Raw genomic sequence first — 25,374 nt, forward strand, 5'->3', positions numbered from 1 at the left:
TTTGGTCCCAGAGTTTTCATCAGGAGCCTACCAAAACTACCAGCCTTTTTGGACCAGATCAAGTGTGAGGTCTGAGCTAAGGCTGATTCCTTCTTGGCCTTCCGGCTCAGATTGAAAATCCATGTAATTTGGGGGGGGGGCTAACATTCTGCCACCTACACCACACTGGAGACATAATTATATTAGGACTATTGCTAAGCAGGAATTTTAAACCCACCTCTCACCATCTACAGGAGCCCCTCACTGTGGCCTTTTCCTCACAAAGAAACCATTGACCCAGACTATATCTCCCACCTTAATCCCTTCTCCATTGCCTATCTCTACCTACTTATCTATTCTACTACTCTGTTATACTTAAATTTTGCTCTTGCTACAATATTCTGTATTCCCTATTACTGTGTAAGCCGCGTTGAACCTGCTTTGAGTGGGAAAGCACGGGATACAAATGTAATAAATAAATAAATAAATAATTCACTCGCGGCATATGGTAGCGATTATAGCTTTCCTACTGACACCAAAGGAGCTATACTTATTCTGAGGTAGAAAATGAGAACACCTCAAAAAAGTTTGCACACGCTCTTCTCCAGCTGAATTAAGGGGTTGCTGAAGGAGGAAATTCTGAACAAGAGGCGCTACAGAGCAAGGAAGCTGCTCTCTCTTCACCACAGGCACACCTAAAAGGACTCCTTGTAAGATGCAGATGAAGAGAGACACATCATACAGTCTTCTACTCGGGGGAAGTAATATAACTGTAAATTCTTCAATGTTATTGCTCGCCTGGGGTTTGTTTCCCTTTTTTTTAGCTTATATATTTTAACCTTGGTTTCCCATTAATGATTTGCACCTAGTATTGTGACCACATCCCCTGTTTTTATAAAAAGAAAAGCAGTCACCAAAATCATTCTTAGCTGTGTCTTCAGTAGGAGACAAGTGGCTAAACCAGTGGTTCCCAAACCTAGTCCTAGAGGCCAGGGGCGTATCTGCGTGGGCCACGGGGGCCTGGGCCCCCACAGATTTCGCCCTGGACCCCCCTACCGCCGTCAACCCTCCCCCGCCGTCGGCTACCTTTGCTGGCAGGGGACCCCAACCCCCGCCAGCCGAGGTCTTTTAAGCTCTTCTTCGATCGTCCTCCATGCTGTTCAAAGCTGCTGAATCCAGTTTCAGAGTCTGATGTCGCTGCATGTTGTACGTGCCTCTGCTAGAGGCACCCCAGCCAGTCAGGTTCTCAGGATATCTACAATGCATTCTTAACAGCAACTTGCATGCACTGGAGGACAAATCTCTCTCAGAAGTATTCAATGTGGTTATCCTGAAAATCTGACTGGCTGGGGTGCCTCCAGGACCAGGTTTGGGAATCAATAGGCTAAGCGGATGGCCAAAATCAGTGGTTCTTACCAGGGGCATAGCCAGAATTCTTACCAGGGGCATAGCCAGGAGGGGGGTCCAGAGCCCGAGGTGAGGGGGCACATTTTAGCCACCCCCCCTGGTACCGCCGTCCCTCCCCTGTCCCTTTCGACCCCCCCTCCAGACGCTGCCAACCCTCCCCTGCCACCGCCAGGTACCTATGCTGCCGAAGTCCCCTTCAGTGCCCCTCTCCAAGTCCAGCGCGTTCGCTGATCTGGATTCTGTTTCTTTGAGTCCTGACGTGCAGGACGTCAGGACTCACAGAAACAGAATCCAGATCAGCAACGCGCTGGAGACCGGTGCTGAAGAGGACTTCGGCTGGCGGGGTTGGGGACCACCACCAGCAAAGGTACCTGACGGCGGCGGCTGCCGAATGTGGCAGGGGAGGGTCGGCGGGTGTGAAAGGAGGGGGGCTAGGGCTAAATCTGCGGGGGCTCATGCCCCCATCTAGCTACGCCCCTGGTTCTTACAGGGTCCCACAAACAGTCAGGTTTTTCAGTGCATCCAAGGACAGTGAATGAGATGTCCTGAGAAATCAGACTGGGCTGAGAAATGCTGTCCTTGATGACCTCTTGCAACCTTATCTCTGGATGCATTTGCCATTTGTCTACTGGCTCTGTAAGCTTCCTGTTGATGACCTGAAGAGCTAAAGGTACCGCATTTATAGTGCAAGGGGGGAGGAGGAGAGAAGAGAACTTAAAACATTTTATTTCAGAAATGAACCAGAACAACCTGAAAGGAAAAAAGGATTCCTATCAATTTTGGCTGTTTCTCTTCAAAAACATATAGGGGGTTGATATTTAAATCACCTGCTTTGGGCTAACCACTACTTTTCAGGAGCATTTAACCGGTTATCACCACTGAAAATTTACGATTAATACCTAAGTGAAAACTGGCTATTTTGGGTGCGTTCCGGGGTAGAGTCAGCACTTGGTGGGTTAAGCGCTCATATTCATAATTTAACCAGACAGGTTAACTACATAAAAAGGACTGAATAAAAGTCAGTCCTAGCTTCATGTGGAAACCCACAGCCGGGTAAGTGCTGAATGTCGGACTTAACTGGCTATGTGGTAGCCAGTTCCGCAAAACTGGATATCCAATGCCAATGACAGGGGCCCATCACTGAATATCCCGAAATAATGTCGGTGGAGGTCAGCAAACACTCACCGCCACTGACCCTTTATATATTACTGCTGCTTCTATACAGGTTTATCATCAATATATTTAAATCTAAAAATCCTAAAAAGAATCCCTTAACAGGTGTGCTTCATATATGTTGCAGTCCACTCATGGGACTGTTGTTTCATAACAATGAGAATAATAATTGGCTCCTTTCAAGCAGATAGGGTTGCAGCTGAGGTAAATAAATATGTTAAAACTCTAGAACAAAACAGCATTAAGAGTTTCAGCAATCTGATATGTGCATGGACCTTAATTTGATCTCTGCACATCCCACTCCCATTCATCTTACAAAACAAACAAAACCACCAAAAGCTAAATGTGCTCAAATTCTCCACAGCCACAGGAAAGCAGCAAATGCAATGAAAGGTAGCATTAAAAAAAAAAAACCCCAAAAGACATTTTCAGTCTTACCACTGTCATCTTGGCATGGATGTCTGCTGGTATTCACACTGCTATCTGAGGTCGCATCTGAAGCACTGTCCTCATCCAAACTTGTCCGCTCCTCTTCCTCCCATATGTACATTTCTTGAGCAGGTGGTACTGCAGGCAAAGCTCCACTTAATTCAACATCTAATATATCACCAGAGAAGAAATAGCATGCAGGGCCTGTGCTGGAAGCCAGACTGCCCGAGTCAGTCAACTCAGAAGTACAATCGGCCATAAGCTGCTTTTGGGCCTCTTCACAACGTACAGGTGATGACTTTCCCTCAGAGGCATTTGGTCGGCTTGTGAAGTTTTCATTCACCTGAGTTGTTTTTACCATTGCCAGATCGAGTTGTGGTGGTGGAACCATGAGGAACAGTTTGGGTTTCTTTGAAATGGGGGGTGGTTTCTTGCTAGGAGATGAGTTTGGACTCCTAATCTTTGCTGGGGAGCCTAGTTCCTCCAAAGGTGCAGGACTGCTGGGGTTGACCTGAGATTTTTCTTCCTCCATGGCAATCACAGGCCTCTCTCTCATGCTTGACTTGGAAAGTACAGGTTCAGTATGTCTTCCTGGAAGAGACTCAGTACTAATTAGCCCTGCTGGAATGCTTTGATCATTTGAATGCAAGTGGTTAGGGGATATCTGTTGGAAGTATTTGACAGCTGTGTTTTGGGTTTTTGCCCCTCCTTGGTCACTGCTCATTCCAGGGGCTGGAAAAGGTGTTGGTTCTAAAAACTTCTGTGGCACTATAGGTTTCGTGGTTTCCTGTGATTTGGACGCCAAATCAACCAGCTGTTCAATTTCTGATTTTGCTGCTTTTTTCACAGACCTCAACTGTACCATCTGCAGTGCTTGTGTGGTAACTACAGGCATCTTTGGCTGAAGAGTCTCTGGCTTATTCAATACCTGTTTGCCAGAACTGTGTATAGAGTTTTCTATATTGAATTTTTCTGGAAGAACTGGCTGATGTCTAGTCTTGGCTATCATTAGTTTGGAGTTTAGAGGTGGGGCGGGTGGAGGAAGACCAGATGGTAACGGAGGGGGCGTAGGAGGAAGAAGAGAAGGACTTGGGCACCCATCACTCACAGTAGTTGTTGCTTGAGAGTACGAAAACCAAGGTGTCTTAGTCTGAACAGAAGACTGCATAACAACTTCTCGGGGTGGAGGGGGAAAACAGGGAGACAGTGGTCGAGGAAACAGATCCACTGTATCTATCATTGGATAAGATGGCAGTAGAGGTTTGGGGACACCTGGAGATGCCGGAGGGGAGTTCAAGACAGAAACGGATTTCTTCACATTTTGCTGATTAGAGTCCGAAGTATTTGATGAAAGAGATGTTGAAGATGAAGAGTTGGAGATGGATGACAACAATGAGGACTTTCTTTCAGGCACTTTAGGTTTTTGCTTCGGCTTTTCGTTTCCTAGTGTCATGGTTTTGCCAAGTACAGGCACTGGTGTGAGTGTTGTGGGTGTATTTGATTGGCTGGAATAGCCACTTGATGGTGAGGTAACTCGGCAGGACTTTTCTGGAGACGAGTTCTTTGGTTTAATCGACTGAATGGGCACTTGTGGTGCAGAAGTCCTTGATCCGTGATTGAGGTGGTTGATGGGGTAATCACCATGTGCAACTGGATGAACTCCTGGAGACTTTGGCTGATCATTCTGTATCCTAGTGCAGTCAACGTAGTAACCCCAAGGCTCAGTATATTCTGACCTAATGCTGCTAGTATCGCTCTGTGATGGTGTCACGGCACAGATAGAGTACATATTGGGAGCTGAAGCAGATATTCCACTGCTGCTGCTCACACTGACACTGCTCTGACTGCGAGAGCGCACCACCCATGGCTCCTCACAGTCACTACAAGGGCTCTGAGATGGAGAGCTACTGTTCTTACACTTGAAGTTCATGTGCAGGGAGTGCTCAAGAGTGGCAATTAGCGTTTCATTTAGCACCTGACCACTGGATTGGGCTTTATTCTTGGAGGGCCTTCGCAGCGAGTCTGTCCTGGATGGCGGCAGAGGTGGTTTCTTGGATTTCCTCAAGGATATGCTGCGTGTAAGGGATTTATCGCTGTAAGTTGACCTGCTCTCTTCACTCTGCTTATCAAAAATGTTGATCACGCTGTGCCTCGGGTTTCCAAAACCATTGCTGCCGCACTGGTTCCCAGATCTAAGTCCAGAGTCCAAGTGCATGGAGGTGTAGTAGCCATCATGGTCTAGCGAATACAAAGAGCTTGAATCTGCTTTGAGTGACACAGTCCTTCCAAGGCTGCTACTGCTCATATTACTTCCAGGACTGGAACAACTAGGGCTCAGGCAGTGCTGTCTATGAGAGGGGGTGCTGCTTCTGGAATAATTAGACCCATTCTTGCCATCGCTGTCCAGGAAGTAGTTTTCACAACTGGAACTATTTTTGTAGTGGTAGACAAAGTGCTGTTGTCCACTGTCCCCGCTACCGGGTGTGCTGAGAGAAACGGCAGAATCACAGGGGGATGGCTGCATTGCGCCATTAGATGCAGCCAAATCTGAGCTTTGTGAGTGACGAGCCGAGTCACTTTCATTCCAGTGACCGCTAGTGGAATGCTGATCTTTTATCACATTTACTGTACTGCTGGCACGAAGGTAGTTTTCGCCAGACACATATGTTCCAGATACTACGCCAGTATGGGAAGATGAGCAGGTGACCTTATTATCCAACTGTCCAGTAGTTTGTGAGGTGTGGATCATAATAAGTTCAGAAGAGGAGGATAACTTGGCATTTGGGATGACGCTGGTTGAGTATGCAGCATGAGGGGAAACCACACATGCCGGGTGGGAGACCATTTCACCGTGGCAGCCTCTCACTTCCTGCGATTTTGGCCTAGATAGTGCTCCCATCCGAGGGTTATTCCTCAGGTGAACAACACTTTCATCTACCTGGAGCTTACTTATATGGTGTGGCAAAGTGTTGACTGAGTCTTCTTGGTAGGCTTCACTCTGCTTCTGTTCCAGACAATGCAGAGATACCCGAGGGCCGTGCCTGGGCAGGCTGTGGAAATGCACATCCCCATTGAGGTGTGAAGATGACTCAAGACCAGTGGGATCACTTAGGGTAGACATGTTTCCAGATGAATTGGACATCTGAGAAGCAATACCATGTCCCTTCTGCGCCCTTATTCTTCTCATGGATGGGGGCACAACCTTTATTTCATCTGTCTGGCAGCTGGAGTCCCTGGTTTCTGATCGCTGTGGAGAGTGGTAGCAGGTCTCCAGTTTGCCTAGCGTGGCATAGTGGTCTGGGATGTACATGGAGCGCCCCTGAAAATTGCGAGGGCTTGTGCCAGCTGCCAAATTGAAAAAAAAAGAAAACAAAATTATTCCCTGAATAACTATGTGTGTGTGTGCCCCTGACCCTTATTCTTTTTTTTTCCTACAAAGAAAGGGCCCTGTGATAGATAACTGGTCTGTTGTTACACCTTAATCATGAAATTTCATAAGCCTTAGTACATCATTGTGATACAACAGCCAGCCTATCCATATCTAATACATTTTATTTATTTTAAAAATTTATAGATCGCTCTCATAATTCTAGGCGGTTTGCAAAAGAACGTTCACAGTAAAATCATTTTTAACATAAAATTAATATATTAACCACAAATATAACAAGCAACATATGCGGATTAAGCACCCAAACATAAAATTCTTTGTTAAAAGTAAATTCCATCTAAACATCAGCAAATGCTCAAGTAAACATATATGCTTCACTTGCTACCTAAATTGCACAGCAGAACAGATTTTACGCTGTGTTTCTGGTAATGCACCTCATAAGACAAGCCTCTTCTGTACAGAAAATAAAGGAACAATATACAGCTGATCAAACATGCAGAAAGGACAGGACATTGAGTAACAATTTGTCTTCAGATCTCAAAGACCTAGTTGGCCTATAGATTTTCAAAGAACTTGCCAAAGTCAAAGGAACATTGCCATTCGAGGCTTTATGAATCGAGGTCAAGATCTTAAATTGTATCCTCCAGACTATGGAAAGCCAGTGTAACTCCTTTAAAGCAAGAGAAATATGAGCAAAACGAGTTAAGTTTGACAAGAGACGAACCATAGCATTTTGACAAATTTGTAAGGCTCGAAGCTTATAAACTGGCAAACGTAGGAAAAGAGCATTACGATAATCCCACAAAGGTGTAACAAAGGCCTGCACCACAGTTTTAAAACAAGCCAAAATGACCAGAACATCTTTCACAATTATATATATATATAATATATATATATATATATATATATATATATATATATATATATATATATAGTAACAAAAAAAAAAAAAATCCTCTCGCACCTGCCTAACTCAGAAATTATTTTCTCTCCTAATTTTTGTCCCTTCCCCCGTTTCTCCTTCAAGAGGCAGCCTCTGCAGGTGCATACCTCCCTCCTCAGGCTGGTGTGCACCATCTCCAGAGAGAACCCCCCAGGCCTGAGCAGCTCCACCAGACAAGGGTTCCAAACTCAGAATTCTTGTACGGCAACATTATGGCCTGACCCATTTGGCTGGTATTTGCCTCTCATTTTATATTTAAACGGTTTTTATTAGATTTGCAACAAATATAAACACAGCCACACAAGGCTCTGCAGTTAACCCTTAACATATCTCAAGCTAATTATACAACCATTCGTTAATAAACATATGTCATTTATGCATTTTGTGGTACAGCCTTTTATTTATTGCTCTTATCCCACTTATCCTTCCCCTCCCTCTCCCTCCCTTCCCCCCACCCCCCTCTCGACCTGGGAGTTATTCAGTGTAGTCTATGGTTTTATCCTTCATTTAAGAGCAAACTTCGACCTCTCTGGCTTAGACTTTTCAGATAAGGGCCCCAAACAGCCAAGAACGTGACTCTCTTGTGCTTTGAGAGCCGGGATTCTCTAGTCTCCCAAGAAGCCATCTGGTGTAATTGATTCCTCCAGTGCCAATATGCTGGAGGATCTTTACTTGTCCAGTACTGTAAAATACATTTCCTGGCTAGTAAACTCATCTTTCTGAGCAATATTGTTTCAAATTTATTCTGCCCTCTGAAGGCCCCCGGGATGTCCAATATCAACTGCTCAGCTGTCCCCAAAATCCGAAGCCCCAGTCGCTCCTTCCAAAAACTTCGGACCTGTGTCCAAAATCTTTTCAAGGCGGGGCATCTCCAAAACATGTGTAACATTGTGCCAGGGTCTTTTCCGCATTTGAGACACACTGGTCTCCGGTTCTCTCCCATGTGAGCTAGTTGGACAGCAGTTATATATCCCCTATGGATACAACGATAGGCACATTCTCTTAAGCGAGCATCAGCTACTAGCAAAGGTATTCTTGCTGTCGATTTAGTAATGTCCCATGAAACTACTCTAGTCCCTAATTCTTTTTCCCATGCGCTCTTCAGATTCCTATAATCTCTGGGGGGTCGCCATCCTGATATTGTTTTATAGAGCAGGGATATCGTAAGTTCACCTTCACCCAAAGAGTGAAAAAAATTTGTTACCCTATCCCCCATCCGGGTTCTCAAAGGGTCTCCCGGGAGAGAGGCCATATAGTGCCGCACCTGTCTTATAGCAAATCTGTTACCCCAGGAATCACCCACTTTCCCCAGTATTTCTACTTCTGTAAGGGGCTGCCCACCTCCATCCACCAGATGTGCCAGGTTGGAAATCCCCTTCTTTGCCCAAACTACAAAGTGTCGGCTCAACAAGCCTGGTAAGAATTCACAGTTCCCACATATTGTTAATAGATCCGTTATTTCAGGGTCTCCCCCTAGGTGTCGTATAAGCACTCTCCACATCTCCCTGAGCGGCCGCAACAGCACACATTTACTGAGCCCTTCTGGCAAATCACCTGTTTTGTGGTGTAAGAGTGAGAATAATTGATAAGGTTCCCAGAGTGCCGCCTCCAGCACAGTGGGAGTGTATCGCTGTGTTTCCAAACACCAATCTCCTAGATAACGCAATTGGCATGCCTGGTTGTATAGTTCTAAATCTGGCATCCCCACCCCCCCTCGACTCCAATTACCTACTAAAGTCGAGAAGCGAATTCTTGGTTTTTTGCCCCTCCAGCAAAACTTTGATGCTAATTTATAGAAGTTCTGTAAGTCTTTTCGTCGAAGCCACATCGGGATGGTTTGCATTACGTAAAGCCACCTGGGGAATAACACCATTTTAATCAAGTTCACTCTACCTAGCATTGATAATGGTAGATCCAGCCATCCTTGTAACACCTTCTGAGTTTCCTGCAGCAGCCTATTGATATTAAGGTCATACAGCCTTGCCGGATTTATGGGCATCAGTATTCCTAGATATTTGAAAAAAGTTTGTGCTTTCCTCAAGGGAAACTCGCCTCTCCACTGTTGCCATACTTCCTCCGAAGAGGCTAATGCCTCTGACTTCTCCAAATTTAAACTAAGGCCCGCATAGTCTCCGTATTCGGAGAAGATCTCCAGCAAAGCTTCCAGAGAGTTCTGGGGGTCTGATAAATGGACCAAAATATCATCGGCAAATGCTGCCACCTTAAAGGCCTCTCCCCCTATTGATATCCCCGCTACCGCCTTTTGCTCCTCAATGTCTCTCAGCAAAGGATCCAAAGTTAATACAAATAATAGAGGCGATAGAGGACAACCTTGTCTAGTTCCCCGATTTATTTCAAAATCCCTTGTTGTTATACCATTGACTGATATTCTGGCCTTCGGTTTTGCATACAAAGCTTTGATCCCGGACAAAAATCTGTCCGTGATTCCATATTTCTGAAGGACCGCGTATAGAAACTTCCATTTTACTTTGTCAAAGGCTTTTTCAGCATCAAAGCTTATTAACAAAGACTTTTTATTCCCTCGATTTCTGGCTTCTAATGATGCCAGGACCTTACGGACATTCCTAGTAATTTTCCGTCCCCTCACAAACCCCACTTGGGAGTCATGTATAAGTTTCGGCAAAAATCTTGCTAATCGGTTTGCTAAAATCTTAGCCATCAGTTTCACTTCATAATTTAGGAGCGAAATAGGTCTATATGACTCAGCTAACTCCGGATCCTTCCCTTTTTTAGGAATTACTATAATGCAAGCTGTATTTAGATCCGGAGGCATCCTTTCCTTCTCTATTAAAGTGTTAAACATTGCGGCCAGGGGTTCTGTTATTTCTTCTCCCATGATTTTATAGAATTCCGCTCGGTACCCATCTACTCCCGGCGCCTTAAGCAGTTCACTTTGGTTAATCGCCAGGTACACCTCATCTGGCGTGATAAGTGTGTTAAGCCATTGCCCTTCTTGGGGAGATAATTTTGGCAATCTGATCTGGTCTAGATATGAATCTCCCTCTAGGCCATCATCAGGTGGGGCCTCATATAGCCTTTTGTAATATTGATAGAAATTCTCACTGATTTCCTTATCCGTATGAATTTGTTCTCCCTGTCCCTTCTTCATAGTCAAGATTCTAGCTTTGCCCTGTTTAGCTGCAATCAAACGCGCCATTAAACGACCGCACTTGTTTCCATGCTTATATAACTGATATTTGTAATATGTTTGTGATTTCGCAGCTTTATAGTGAAGTATTTCATTTAATTTCGTCTGTAAAAGCATTAAATGCTGCCTATTCTCGGTGGAGGCTTGTTGACCATACCTTCTCCGAGCTTTGCACACTAATTGACTTAGTCTCAATATCTCTCTATTCTGAGTTTTGCGTTTATGTGCTGTGTAGCTGATGATTTCTCCATGAAATACTGCCTTAGCCGCCTCCCAATACAAAACTGGGTTTTCCACATGTATTGCATTATGTTTTTTATAATCTTGCCAACTCTGCTGTATAACGGCCTTAAATCTCTGATCTCGGTATAACTCTGCAGGAAAAACCCATCTCTTTTCCCCTCCCTTCTCCTCATTGGGCGCCCAAATCATCTCCACCCAGGCATGATCAGATATCACATCTGCTCCTATAACCGATTTCGTCACTGAACTAAATATCTGTTCTGAGATCAACAAATAATCAATCCGTGCCTGTGTGCTGTGCGCCCGCGAAAGGTGTGTATAATCTTTCCCCTGTGGATTCAGTATCCTCCATACGTCTACCAGTCCCACCTGTCGGCAAAGATTAGGCAGCCCTCTGGATGCCTGATTAAGCTCTTGCCTCCTAATCCCCGTGCAATCCATCAATGGGTCCATTACCATATTGAAATCCCCCCCTGTTATTATGGGTAACGAATTATTTATTAATAATTTCGAGGTGATCATCTTGTAAAACTTCCTCTCATATTGGTTCGGGGCATATACATTGCCAAACAGCACCATCTGGCGTTGGATATGAGCCTCACAAAGTATGAATCTACCCCCAGGATCAGTAAAATGCACTTTAACTTTGTCTGCTATTCCCTTTCGAAACAAGATGGCGACCCCTCCTTTCTTCCCCTGTGCTGCTGCAAATGCACATTCCCCCACCCACCAAGTTCGGAGTTTGGCATGTTCCCCCGCCGATAAGTGGGTTTCTTGTAGCATGGCTATATCAACTTTGTGTCTTTGCAAATGTTGCAGAATTTTAGAGCGTTTTATAGGGGACGAGATCCCTCCCACATTCCATGTAACTACTTTTAGAGGTCCCATATCATATATGTTTCCTGTTCATGAAATGCATACCAATTACTCAAGGAAAAGGGGTGTCCCAGCCCCCACCCCTCCTCTCTCTCCATCCTAAGCCATATTAAATCCTTACTAGGACCAATTAATCGTATCCCCCAGGTCTCCCATCCTCCCCGTCCCCTAAACCCTCCCGCTTCTCCCCTTCTACATTCCTCTACCCCCTTTGATCCCAACCTCCCTTCTACGGAGTCTAGGTCTCGCAATAAGACCATCACGTATAACGCCTCCTACCCTCTCCCTCTTGCAATCTAGGATGCATGTAAGTATTCTTCTTTCCCCCCCCCCCCTCTCATTGCCTCTCATTTTATAAAACAAAATAACTATACTGAGGAAAATCACCACTGACATCCCCCCTCCAACCCAGTTATCTTGTTTACTGTTGCTATTCCTGCTGCTCAATGTGTCCCAAAATGGAATCCTGAAAGGGAGAGCGAGGTAGCTCATGAACCAAGTGCAATAAAGATTCTGCCTTAACACACAAACTCAGAAGTTCTTAGGCAGGACAAAACCGAAAATGCATATACAAAAAACATTTGAATTAGAATAATATTTTATGTACCATAAAGGCTATTTTCAAAGCTGTTTTTCGCCCTGCGGGTAGAAATGCGAGCACTGTTCCACATGTATATTTTGAGAAAAGATGTGCCTGGGAGCGGGGTTGGGTCAAGAGCTGTCATCAACACATTTAGTTTTGCATTTCCTAACCTATGCACACTGTTTTGGTTGGAAAAAGTGTCTGTGGGTACTTTTTCCTTAGGCAACACTAAAGGGAAAATAGCAGCTTAACTTGCAACAGTACATGCAATGTGAAAACTTCCCTCATACAGAACGAAATCAAAAAACAGCTTCCCTCCAAAAGAAAGCCCGTTGCAATAACATTCAGGGGTTCTTTTACTAAGCTGCGCTAAAAAGTGGCCGTAGAGTTCCCTTATGCGGGTCTTTCCCGCACGTTAAAGCCATTTTTAGCACACCTGAAAAATGGCTGATTTTCCATTTTCCAAAGTAATGGCCATGTGCTAATTTTGCCATTAGCATGTGGCCATTAAAAAAAAAAAAAAAAAAAAAAAAAAAAGATTAGTGTGCAAGTTCTTACCGCCCTTTTTCGTAGGTGGTAAGGCAGGGGCGTAACCTGACTTCGGCAGGTCCAGAGCCCGAGGTGAGGGGGCACATTTTAGACCCCCCCTCGGCAGCGCCGACCCCCCCCCCCCCCCCACCATTGCTGAACCCCCCACCAACTTTGATCCCCCCGCCTTGCAAGGCTTCATTCTGTTTCTGTGAGTCCGACGTCCTGCACGTACAATGTGCAGGACGTCAGACTAGAACGAAGCCTTGCGCGGGATTGGGAAGAAGAGGACCTCGGCTCGGCTGGCGGGGGTTGGGGTCCCCCGCCAGCAAAGGTAGGCGGCGGCAGGGGGGTCCAGGGGCAAATCTATGGGGGCCCAGGCACTCGTGGCCCCATACTGGCTACGCCCCTGTGGTAAGGGCTCATGCACTAATCATTTAGCATGCGGGAATGCAGATACACTGATTAACACAGAAATGCCCACTGTTTGCCCCCTCCCCCTCCCCAGACACACCCCTTGGTGAAAAAAATACATTTGCACACACACACACACGCTGAAAAATTACCACAGGAAGTCCTTCCGCTGGTGCTTACTGCAGCTTTGTAAAAGGACCCCTTATATATCTTGGTTAGAAATTCCCCTCCTTGAAAGATTTATATACTCATGCACTCCCCTCTGTGATTTAATTCTTCAAAAATCACATTCAGTTCTTATGTACGGTAAATTAAGATAAAAAGTGAGGGAAAATGCATTCCTTTAACACTACAGAAATTATATATATATATCTCCCCACCATGCTGTTTGAAGGAACAATTTAGTGTGCACTGACAAACTCTGCAGCTGGCACATGCACATACTGCTCTGGAACTTGACCAGGCCATCAGACTGTATTGGGATTCATGAGCATGGCTAGATGTCATTAGTCTCAGTGGTGATGGGTGATGAGGATGAAGAGTAAGGAATGTAATACAGTTCTGATGAGCCATACCTAGCTCCTTTTGTATGTTGTCGGGGACGCCTGTAATTGTCTTTCTCCTTTTGACTTTCTTCGGCCGTCTTACCAGCGTCTCTGTGTAAATAAGAGACCGCCGAATGCTGGCCTGGCGGTCAAAAGTCTCCCCTAATACAGAGCAGTAGAATAAGCAAAGCAACATTACTTTCAAGCAAGCTAACATCATGCACCTTTTACCTGGAGATTCCTGGAAAACCACCACAAAAAGGGATTTATGAATGATGTTAGTTTAATGTCAACAGTAAGGACAAAGGAAGAGGTTATACAGTACTCCTTCACTATAAGGCTTGGATTTACTAATTCACACAGGAAGGGAAAGAGACAGCTCAGCAACAGACAATGGGGTAAATATTCAGCTGACGGTGGTTTATTTTTGGCTGGTGGCAGCATTATACCTGAATACTCAATGCCGAGCAATATTTGGACACCGGCATTGAATATCTGGGTATATGCAGGCAGCTCTCTCTTATGCGGTTAAGTGTGATAAATAAAACCAGATAAAGATAGGGTTGTTTGATGCGGTCCAATTTGACTGGTTAATTTATGCGCCAGTGGTTCCCAAACCTGGTCCAGGAGGAACCCCCAGTCAGTCAGATAAACACAATGAATATACATGAGAGAGATTTGCATTGCTTCCACCGTATGCAAATCTCTCTCATGAATATTCATTGTGGACATCCTGGGAAACCATTGACTTAAGCGGATTAAGTGCTGAATATCGACACTCAACCTCATAAATGCCGACTCCACCCCTGGAATGCCCACAAAATCACCAGCTTTCAGTTCAGCAGTTAATATTGATACCAGGCCCACACTATCCGCTAAGTATTAAGCAGATAGCCCTGAACAAACAATTTAACCAGGCAGGAGCCTCTCCTGCCGGGTTAAATCGCTTTGCATATCAACCCCAATATTTTCAACGAGGCAAGGAGGAAATGGGGGGGGGGGGGATTGTTGGATTTTACAGAGACTGCTGTGTGAGCTTTCCCATACAGCATCACAATTTACCATATCCCTACTATTCAAATCCCATCTTGTAAAACTGCAGAGGGGATCTCTGAGATGGATAAACCTTTGAACTTCCCACCTACATCCTTCTAATAGAAAGATCCATTTGGTAAAGGAATTAAACAAAGGTGTTTTAGAGATGACAAGGTCAAAAAGCCTTAGAGTGACAGGAGTGCTGTAAAAAGCAAGCATTTCCCTAATCTGAAAGAACAGAGAGCCATCACCCCCCACCCCATGAAAGCTTACTAAGGGGCCCTTTTAGTAAGCCGCGCCAATTTTGAACTACCGCCTGGCTACCGCGAGGCCCGAGTGGTAATCTTTTTATGCGCGTCCATTAGGCGCCACAAAATTTCCGGCAGGTGGCGGCGCTAACCAGGCAGTAATCATCGTTGTACGCGTGTAGGCCATTACAGCCCGGTTAATGTGTGAGACTTTACCGCTAGGTCAACGGGTGGCGGAAAGATCTCAGGCCCAAAATGGACGCACGCCAATTTTTATTTTGCCGCATGTCCATTTTCTCCCCTCCCCCAAAAAGGCCTTTTTTTGCAGATGCACTGAAAAATGGACCTGCATGTGTCCATTTTTAGGCACACCTTAGTAAAAGGACCCCTTAGTTCTTTTCCTTCTGCTGAGCACCACCTTTCCAGAGCCATTTCTGCATTCCATTGCTCAGAATGAACGAATGCCTAAGCTTCCCAAATGTCAGCTATTGCAGAGAATATAACCTGCAAACTATAGTGATTAATGGCAATAGCCACCACTAGATGTGTCTTCCCTAAAGCTATACGGCTTCTCTTAACTGATCCTGAAATATTCACTAGTGGCCAGGACAGCACAGCAGCAGAGTGGAGATTAAGTCTCCTTTTAACTCAGGTCGCAATACTTGTGAGTATATATCTATATGTTGTCCCCGTTTGATGTGAAACAGAGAAAATGAGAAGTGAAGTTTAATGTGATTATAAATCACTTGTATAACTCGGCAAGAAGCAGGCAAAGATATACAAACCACTAGGTGAATTGTAAGCTTTAAACCAGTGTAGACAGCACCAGAAAATTTAATATCTTGCTACTCCTCACAATGCTCTAAATAACTGAGGAAAAAAAAGGACAGCAGAAATTAACCCTTCTCAAACCCAAGACCAGACTAATTCTTTTTTTATATATTGGTTCAAAAAAACTCCTCTTATTTGCATATATTATTTTCTGTGACAGAAGGGTAAAGAATAAAGCTAAGTAGAGAGGCTTGTTTTTTTGGGGGCTGCTCATATGTCTGAGAAGTTTTAATAATGTAGTTCTATTTGGACAACGAATGAAATCATTAGCCTACTATTACATTTGAGAAGGCTTAACTTCTGAGGTCTTTTTTCTCCTCATTAAGTGGCCCCTTTATTAAAGAGCATTAGAATCTGGGCTTAGCAAATCTCAATGCGGGACTTTCTCACACAATAAGCCCAGATTTAACACGGCAGTATTTTTTTTTTCTTTTTAAAGTTTTGCAGGTCCAACACTAATATTTCCAGTAGAACGCAGGGCTTGTAAAAAAAAAAAAATTAATACAGGAGCACTTACCTCCTCCTATTTAAGGAGGCACTAAGCATGCCCACGTTAACTCAGCATTAGCCAGTTACACGCTAGCTCAGTGATTCCCAAACCTGTCCTTGGGGCTTCCCAGCCAGTCAGGTTTTCAGGATATCCGCAATGAATATTCATGACAGATTTGCATACACCGCTTCCACTGCATGCAAATCTCTCTCATGAATATTCATTGTGGACATCCTGAAAACCTGACTGGCTGAGGACCCCCCCCCCCCCCCCCCCCAAGGACAGGTTTGGGAATCACTGAGCTAGCTGGTTAAATTTTCACACCCATTCTCCACCCTTCTATAAAATTATTAAAAAAAAAAAAGAAGTTAACAAAATACCACAAACACTAACATGTTTTGTGGTAGAACCCGTTTTCCCACACACTTAAGTGTGCGTAAGGGTTTAACATCCTTTAGTAAAGGGCCCCTTAATTACTTACTAGGCCTTTTACAAAGCCGCACTAGCGTTTTTAGCTCACGGTAAAAATCACCTGGCAGTAAACACTGAGACGCCCACAGGAATATAATGGGCGTCTCAGAATTTACTGCAAGCTAAAAACACTAGTGCAACTTTATAAAAGATCCCCTTAGAGAACTGTGATAAAATAGAGAAAAGTTATATTGAAGATATTGTCTGGTGGTGTCTATGCTATTGCAAAGCTTACAACTGACACAGTAACTCATTCTAAACCACCAATAACATAACAAATGTTAATTTTTTTTACTTGAGATACAGCCTTCCAAATATTACAACAGTCTGGCATTCAAGATATCTACAAAATACTTAGTGGTATAGAATGGGCAAACTTAAATTGAATTTTTACTCTTTCAAAAAGTATAAAGACTAGGGGACACTCAAGAAAATTAAATGGTATTACTTTTAAAACACAGCAAACCAAGGGTGGAGGCAAGACCGAGTCCAAATGACCAGTCCGAACACTAGAGTAAGAGCTTCAGAAAACTTGTTTTGAAGTTCTTACTCGAGTGTTTGAACTGGTCATTTGGACTCGGTCTTCCCTCCACCCTTGGTTTGCTGTGCGTGTGTTTCTGTGGAAGGCGTGGACTCCCTTTCCTGTTTCCATTACTTTTAAAACAAACAGGAAGAAATATTTTTTTCACTCAATGAATAGTTAAGCTCTGAAACTTGTTGCCAGAGGCTGTGGTATCCTAGGTTAGTGTATCTGGGTTTAAAAAAAAGGTTTGGACAAGTTCCTGGAGGAAAAGTCCATAGTCTGCTATTGAGACAGACATGGGGAAGCCACTGCTTGTCCCTGAGATCAGCAGCATGAAACTTGCTGCTATTTGGGATTCAGTCAGGACTTATTAGCCACTGCTGGAAGCAGGATGCTGGGCTTGATGGATCATTGGTCTGCCCCAGTATGGCTATTCTTATGTTCAGTGTACTGAAATATACGGCTCTCTCATTTCATGCAAAAACTGTATATACAACTTTATGCTTTCAGGAGAAAGTGTACGTGTGTGTGTGTGTGGTACGGAACAAACACCAAGATATAGTTTATATATATAATACAGTGGAATGGAAGTGGATATATGTGTTCTCTGTGCAAAGCTGGGCATCCGGTCAGCAACAAATAATGTTAATACACTATGTCCTTGTCTTTCCTGGACCAGTTCCTAGACATGCTGTGTCATGCATGTTGCTATTTGTCCAGCTAGGGAGTAGAACAAAAGCCTGAACAAAGACAAACAGCACTACTGACATCAGCCTCCCTGCCAAAGGGATGTCATATACTGCTGGTTTGCTTTTACTGCACTCAGATCCTAATGGTTTGTTTATTAAAGCTCAACATCCACTTTATTCCAGGAACTGGGATTTTTACTGCTTGAAATCAAATCAATGTCATTTTTCATATTTCTTACTGGTAATAAGATTACTTTGAAATGTTCTAGTAGTCCATGCAGTATCGTACCAGTTAAGCTTATGTGGATCTCGCTTGACATTTGGAAAATATTTACATGTCTTTTGAATATTTCCATCTGAATTTAACCAAAGAGAAGCAGTTAGCTTGTGTGTATACAGAGCTATTCCTTATAAAACGTCCAGCTAGGGTGCTAAAGGAAAAATCCATCTGGGATCCCCTGTGTCCTGCTGACGATTAACTTTGTATACATTCTACACAGACAATACTGGAAAACTGGCCTGCAGACTGCTTTCCTAGTTAGGTCAGAAAAACATGGCTTGTGAGGTTAGACATATGTTATAAATTGAACATATGACGTTAATACTTATTAGTGATGGTGGATGATAAAGGCACACCAGATCTATTAGTCATGAATAAAATTAATGATAGGTCATGCACCTTCTTGCTACCCACAAAGCCAAACTTGCTTTCTGGGCGCTGAAGACCTATGGGGGAGCTCTCTACCAGGCCAATTCCTTCAGATTCCATATTCACAAATGTCTCGGAACACAGGAAACAGAAACAAAACATTTCACAGTGCACTGCACAAATCGTCATAGTGACTGCACCATACCTAACAGCTCTTCTCCTGTGCTGGGGTACTGTGTTGTTGTCAATGTGCAAGGTACAATTTGCATACAGCCTTCTTGTTCTCACTCTTGTGTCTCTGAACCAGTTCCCCCACCCACCCCCAACACACACGATTGTCATGTTCCTCCCAGTTGTAAACTCCCATGAAGTGAAGGGCTCACCAGTTACATTAATAGGGACCACATCAGTCTGGATGGCCTGTGCTTGCTGCCGCATTTTCTCTTCTGGCGTCGGCAGTGGGAGGCATCTGGTCCAATTGGTTTGAGTGTGGATATCGGAGAGATCATCTGGACTCGGGGTCTTGGGTCTCTTGATGCTAATGAGCTTTTCTGCTTCTGGAGACGACACTGTACTCTGAAAAGAGAACAGGAAAACCCGAATGAATAAAATTTATAATTACATTAAAAATGAGGACAGATGAAAATTGTGTTTGCAGTAATGCCTATGGTCATATTCAAGATCATATGCAGTGGCCTGATTTTACCAATTTTTTTCTTTTAACTTTATTCTTAGAAGAAAAAGAAATCTCAATTTTGTTTTTTGTCCATTGGCTTATCAATACACAAATCTTCTCCCCTGCCCTAGTTTGCCACTACAGATGCCACCTCCTTCCCCCTCCTAGGCCCCTACCTACCACCTCTCCCAGGCTGTAGTTATCCCTGCACTCTCCGCCCTCCCTCCTGTGCACTGAACTGCTGGTGCAGACTTTTCCCTTGGCCCCCCTTCCCCCATCTGCTCACACAACCTTCTCCCTTCCAAGTCCCAAACTGCAGTAACAGCCACTAGTTTCAAATCATGCCAATATATGCTTGCAGTTTTGCACTTTTTTCTTGATTTAGCACACCTGTCATAAAATTGATCCACAGTCGTATGCTGTGATTAAAAAAAAAAAAGCAGCAGTGGGAGCTGAATTATTAATACAGATTTCAGACTATAAATAACTGTACACCACCCTTGAGTGAATTCCTTCAAAAAGGAGGTAAATAAATCCTAATAATAAATAAATAACTTACAGTCCGGAACCCCTCCAAATAAATCATTCTAAAGGATATAAACAAACACTCCCTACTATCCCAGTAATACATAGGGGAGAGGGGCTGCCATTCCAGTCCCCCCCCCCCATAGTTTTCCCCACAGTATAATAGCTAAAGATTCTGGTTTGTGATGTGCACTGCCTATTGCAACCAAAAGAGGTTAATGTCCCTAAACCTTTGATTGGCATCTGATGCCCCCATAGGATCTGTATGCTGGAAGGAACATGGTATGTTACATAAGGTACATAGACATGGGGAAGCCACTGCTTGCCCAGGGATTGATAGCATGGAATATTGCTACTATTTGGGTTTCTACCAGGCAGGGGCGTAGCTATGTGGGGCCATGGGCCTCCACAGATTTGGCCCTGGCTCCTCCCGCTGCCAACCCGCCGCGTACCTTTGCTGGCCGCTTTGCTGATCTGCAAGGCTTCTGTTTCTGTGAGTCTGACATCCTGCATGTGGCATGCAGGACGTCAGACTCACAGAGACAGAAGCCTTGCAGATCAGCAACACGGCCGCGCCGGAGAAGAGGACTTCGGCTGGCGGGGGGGGGGGGGGGGGGGGGGGGGTCAAAGGTGGTGGTGGGTCAAAAATGGCAGGGGGGTCAAAGGTGGTTGTGGCAGCGCGGGGGGGGGGGGGGGGGTGCTAAAATGTGCCCCCTCCTGCTGCCAGGTACTCATGACCTGGATTGGCCACTGTTGGAAACAGGATACTGAGCTAGATGGAGCATTGGTCTGACCCAGTATGGCTGTTCGATATAGATACAGGACCTGGGCTGAAAAAACAAAAGCTTGGTGTACCTTTCTACTGTGAATCTGGAAAAGTTAAGAGTTAACATTTTGTCTGAAAAAAAATGTAAGAAATTGCCTTGACTGAGTTTATTGACAAATGCTAGCTTAGCAGATTTTATATTGTGAAAATAAGGCCAGTATGTACAAACAGAAGTCTTTATTTACTACAGATGTCTTATCTATATTGACAAAGAAAGGCCTTTTGATAAGAGAGGTTAAAGAAGGTCTGAAACTGACCAGTATCTGTGATAGATGTCTTCTTTTGGAAAAGCAAATTACACTGTGTTTAACTTAAGAGAACAGGTTATGTTACTCTATTATTAAAAGTAGTTGAGAAATACTATGTAACAGGCTTTTTCCATTGCACTATGCCCTTATACTTTAGACTTTTAGCATATCTGCTCAGATTAAGCTCAGCACTCTAAAAAAGATGTCTTTGCTGGTGCTATGCAATTCTGTGTAGATGGATTAACTCACATGTCGTTGAAGGTATAAATGTAAGCATTTGGTCTGCTGAACTTCAGGGGGACAGCTTCCCCCTGAGATTTCTCTCCCAGTCTTCCCTCCTGGTTAACAAGATACCTTATGTGGCTCTAAGACCGGTTTTACTGATCTCTTGTAGTACAATATTTCTCAGAATTTACATACTTTCTACACTACCCCCCATATCTTCCCCTTTTGCTCCAGCAGGCGATAGGCCAGCTGGAACTAAGTCTACTTGAATAATCCCAATCATAGCTCACAGGAGTTTCTTAAACTGAGACAATGACTTGCCTCTAGTCCACAGCACTTAAAGCTCTGGCAGGTTCAAGATGCAGAAGCAGGTTTGTATACTGATGTGTGACATTGGCAGGGCTGCCACCAAACTACTGGCCAGTCCAGTAATATATATTACTCTGAATCTTTGAAACTATTTTAAACAATACAGAACAAAACATGACTTGATTCAACAGTACCAGCTCCTGTCTTATAACTTGCTTCATGCGGGCTCTGCAGGCGATTTAACAGGGACATGCATTAGGAAATCTTGATTAATACTGTCCCCATCAGGCTTATTTTCGAAAGAGAAGGGCGCCTATCTTTCACAAGATGGGCATCCTTCTCACAGGGTCGCCCAAATCGGCATAATCGAAAGCCGATTTTGAGCGTCCTCAATTGCTTTCCGTCGCAGGGATGACCAAAGTTCATGGGGGGGGGGGGGGGTCGGATGCGTAGAGACGGCACGACTGGGGCATGCCTAACACATGGGCGTCCTCGACCCATAATGGAAAAAAGAAGGGCATCCTTGACGAACACTTGGGACGACTTTATCTGGTCCTTTTTTTTCTTACGACCAAGCCACAAAAATGTGCCCTAAATGACCAGATGACCACCGGAGGGAATCGGGGATGACCTCCCCTTACTACCCCAAGTGGTCACTAACCCCCTCCCACCCTCAAAAAAATTTTTTTTAAATATTTTTTCCAGCCTCAAATATCATACCCAGCTCCATGACAGCAGTATGCAGGTACCTGGAGCAGTTTTAGTGGATACTGCAGTGCACTTCAGGCAGGTGGACCCAGGCCCATCCCCCACTACCTGTTACACTTGTGGTGGTAAATGTGAGCCCTTCAAAACCCACCAGAAACCCACTGTACCCACATGTAGGTGCCCCACTTCACCCATAAGGGCTACTATGGTAGTGGTGTACAGTTGTGGGGAGTGGGTTTTGGGGGCTCAGCACACAAGGTAAGGGAGCTATGCACCTGGGAGCAATTTCTGAAGTCCACTGCTGTGGCCCCTAGGATGCCCGGTTGGTGTCTTGGCATGTGAGGTGGACCACTGCACTATGAATGCTGGCTCCTCCCACGACCAAATGGCTTGGATTTGGTCATTTCTGGGATGGGCGTCCTCGGTTTCCATTATGGCCGAAAATCGGGGACGACCATCTCTAAGGTCGACCTAAATTTCGCGTTTTGGCTGTCCCCGACCATATTATTGAAATGAAAGATGGACACCCATCTTGTTTCGATAATACGGTTTCCCCGCCCCTTCGCAGGGACGTCCTGCGAGGATGTCCTCAGGAAAACGTGGGCGCCCCTTTCGATTATGCCCCTCCATGTATTCCAGCTGTCCTTGGTACTTCAAAGAGATGGTCCAGTGAACATCATAAATGCACTGCCCATTATACACATGGTAAACTAGATTCTAATTAAAATGTTCATTTTAAGAAAGTTTCAAACAGAAACTTACTAAAGTTCCAGCATACAAACAGCAGCAGCTACATTCTGCCCAAATTATTAATCAGTGTTACTGATGATCATTTCTATAAACACAGCTGGTGGCATCAGGTGAGTTCAAAGAGATTTTCCTTCCATGTAAATATTTTCGGCAATATGTTAGCAGGAAACATACAAAGTAGTGCTTGAAAAAGGTTAAAATAGATTAGATTTATTTTATTTTTATTGAATGCCAAAGCACACAATGCAGCAGGAAGACGTGCAAGGAGCAAGAGGTTAACACAAGACTCAACAATTTTCAGGCATTAGGTTGCTATGGGACCTTCAAATTGAATCTTGGTGCCCAAGAGTTTGTGTTATTGAATTTGCCACCACTGGCAGTACCAAATGAAGCAGCGCTGTTTCACCTCTGCATGCACGGCTCTTGTTACCTTTTAAGCCATATAAGGGAATGCAGAGCTAATCTCATCAGAGTTCAGATTTTGAGACTAGCATCGGAATTCCTGAATCACATGTCTGAAACCTGACAGGCACAGAGAAGACAGAGACTAAAACCAACTGGTGGGGACCCAAGCCATGGGTAATGTGTGAAGCAAAAAAGGCATTAGCCCCAGATGCAGCCTGCTGGTTAGTGTGGCGGAGAAGCCGCTGCCTTCTGCTGACACAGTGTGGTGGCATGTAAAGGAAGGCCCTGAAAAAGCTGTGGTACACAAGTTTGTGTGACATCAGTGGAGATTATAAAAAATAAAACCCCCTGAGAACTTTGTTGTCTGTACATTTTAAATGCTGCAATAATACAGGTCCAATATTTCTGGCTTCATGACTAAGGCAGGGCTTACCAATCTTTTTGCAGCTCTAACCCCCTGAAGATGCACATAATGATATGTACCTATGAAGAGCTCACTCAGTTTGTGACCACATTTTGGGTCCTGACCCACAGTCTCGGAAGCTCTGAATTAAGGGACTCTTTGTGCCTGTCTCTTTCCAAACATTTGCCCATACATATACACACACAGAGGGGTCAGAAAGAATTCAATTCCCCCCCCTGTTCCAATTCCAATACTGACTTTACTCATCCCCATCTTCTGCTTTGAGGCTGCTCCAACCATCCATCACCCTTTCAATGAAGACTTATTGCCTGCCAGTACTCCTGAAATTATTCCCTTCTATCTTTATAACATGACTATTTGTTCTAGAAACTAAAACAGAAGTGGTTCTAGTCTCACTTCAAGTCAATTTGTTACACTGGTAAACCTCCAGCCAAAATGCAGTCTATCTGCTTGGTCGACTTGTTTTTTTGTCAGCATACAGATTTCCTGAGTGTAGTACTTGTAAGGAGCTGAGAAAGTCAGCCAGGTATATCCAATGACAATGCTCACCATATACCATACCACAAGACTTTCTTTTAAATGGTTATTTTTATTAACATGTCACTACTTTCAGTATATATTTTCTAGTTAAAAAGGTGTCTGTACTCAAATATCAGACTATTCTTCAGAGGTGGAGTAATCATTGAGGGATCCACCACCCTATAATAGCTAGGCAACCAGCCACCAGGCTATCCTTTTTTTTTTTGTGGGGGGGGGGGGGGGGGGGGAAAGAATTTCTGAAGGACTCACCCCAACAAAGCTAAGTTACTTACCTGTACCAGGTGTTCTCCGAGGACAGCAGGCATATATTTTCACATATGGTTGACTTCATCCATGGAACCTGGTGCAGACATTGTCACTTTAAATCTTTGAAATGGGGCCCCTCCATGCATTCATGGGTGCCTTCCCGCCTGATGCTCGAACACAGTACCAGCAGTACAGTACTAAAGCTAAGAAGACAAATCCAAGAGGAGGCCGGAGGGATGTGAGAATATATGCCCACTGTCCTCAAAGAACACCTGCTACAGGTATGTAACTTAGCTTTCTTAGAGGTTAAACAGACATAATATTCTCACATATGGCACTCACTAGCTGCCAGGCTCACAACATAAATGAATTCTGCAACTTAGTTGATAGTAAGCCTGGTGGAAAAAAAGGGACAGAGGGTGGAGTTGACTTTAGTAATAAAAAGATTTTGCAGAACTGCTTGTTCGAACCAACTATCTTGTCTGGAATGCTGCTCCACACATTAGTGAGCAGTGAAGGTGTGGATAGAAGACCACACAGCTGTCTTGTAAATGTCTTCAATGGAGGCAGAGCAGAAATGGGCTACTGAAGCCGCCATGGCACTTACATTGTGAGCAGTGACTCGGCCATGAAGGTCAAGCCCAACTCGAGTATACGTGTAAAAGACCCAGTCAGCCAACCAAGTTGAGATAGTACGTTTGGTAATGGGTATCCCTAATCTGTTAGGGTCAAGGGATACAAAAAGCTGGGAGAATTTCCTATGAGGTTTTGTACACTCCAGATATGCTACATCACGTTTGCAGTCTAAGGTATGCAGTGCTGCTTCTCCAAGATGAGACTGTAGCTTAGAGAAGAAGCCAGGACGTACAATGGACTGAT

At 44.3% G+C, this 25,374-nt stretch overlaps 1 protein-coding gene across 2 annotated transcripts in view; it reads right to left on the reverse strand.

Moving 5' to 3' along the window:
* The window catches only part of NHSL1 (NHS like 1), a 451,367-nt gene that overhangs the window by 13,543 nt on the left and 412,450 nt on the right, over window positions 1-25,374 (reverse strand). The window contains exons 4-6 of one of the 2 annotated variants that reach the window (XM_030198527.1): window positions 18,997-19,189; window positions 13,708-13,839; window positions 2,998-6,333 (exon numbers count right to left, since the gene is read on the reverse strand). In XM_030198527.1, the coding sequence (XP_030054387.1) occupies window positions 2,998-6,333; window positions 13,708-13,839; window positions 18,997-19,189 (3,661 nt within the window). The remainder of the gene's footprint in view (window positions 1-2,997; window positions 6,334-13,707; window positions 13,840-18,996; window positions 19,190-25,374) is intronic. The other variant, XM_030198528.1, reaches the window with a different exon arrangement.

This window comes from Microcaecilia unicolor, chromosome 3 (assembly GCF_901765095.1).
Source record: "Microcaecilia unicolor chromosome 3, aMicUni1.1, whole genome shotgun sequence".
Classification (NCBI taxonomy): domain Eukaryota; kingdom Metazoa; phylum Chordata; class Amphibia; order Gymnophiona; family Siphonopidae; genus Microcaecilia; species Microcaecilia unicolor.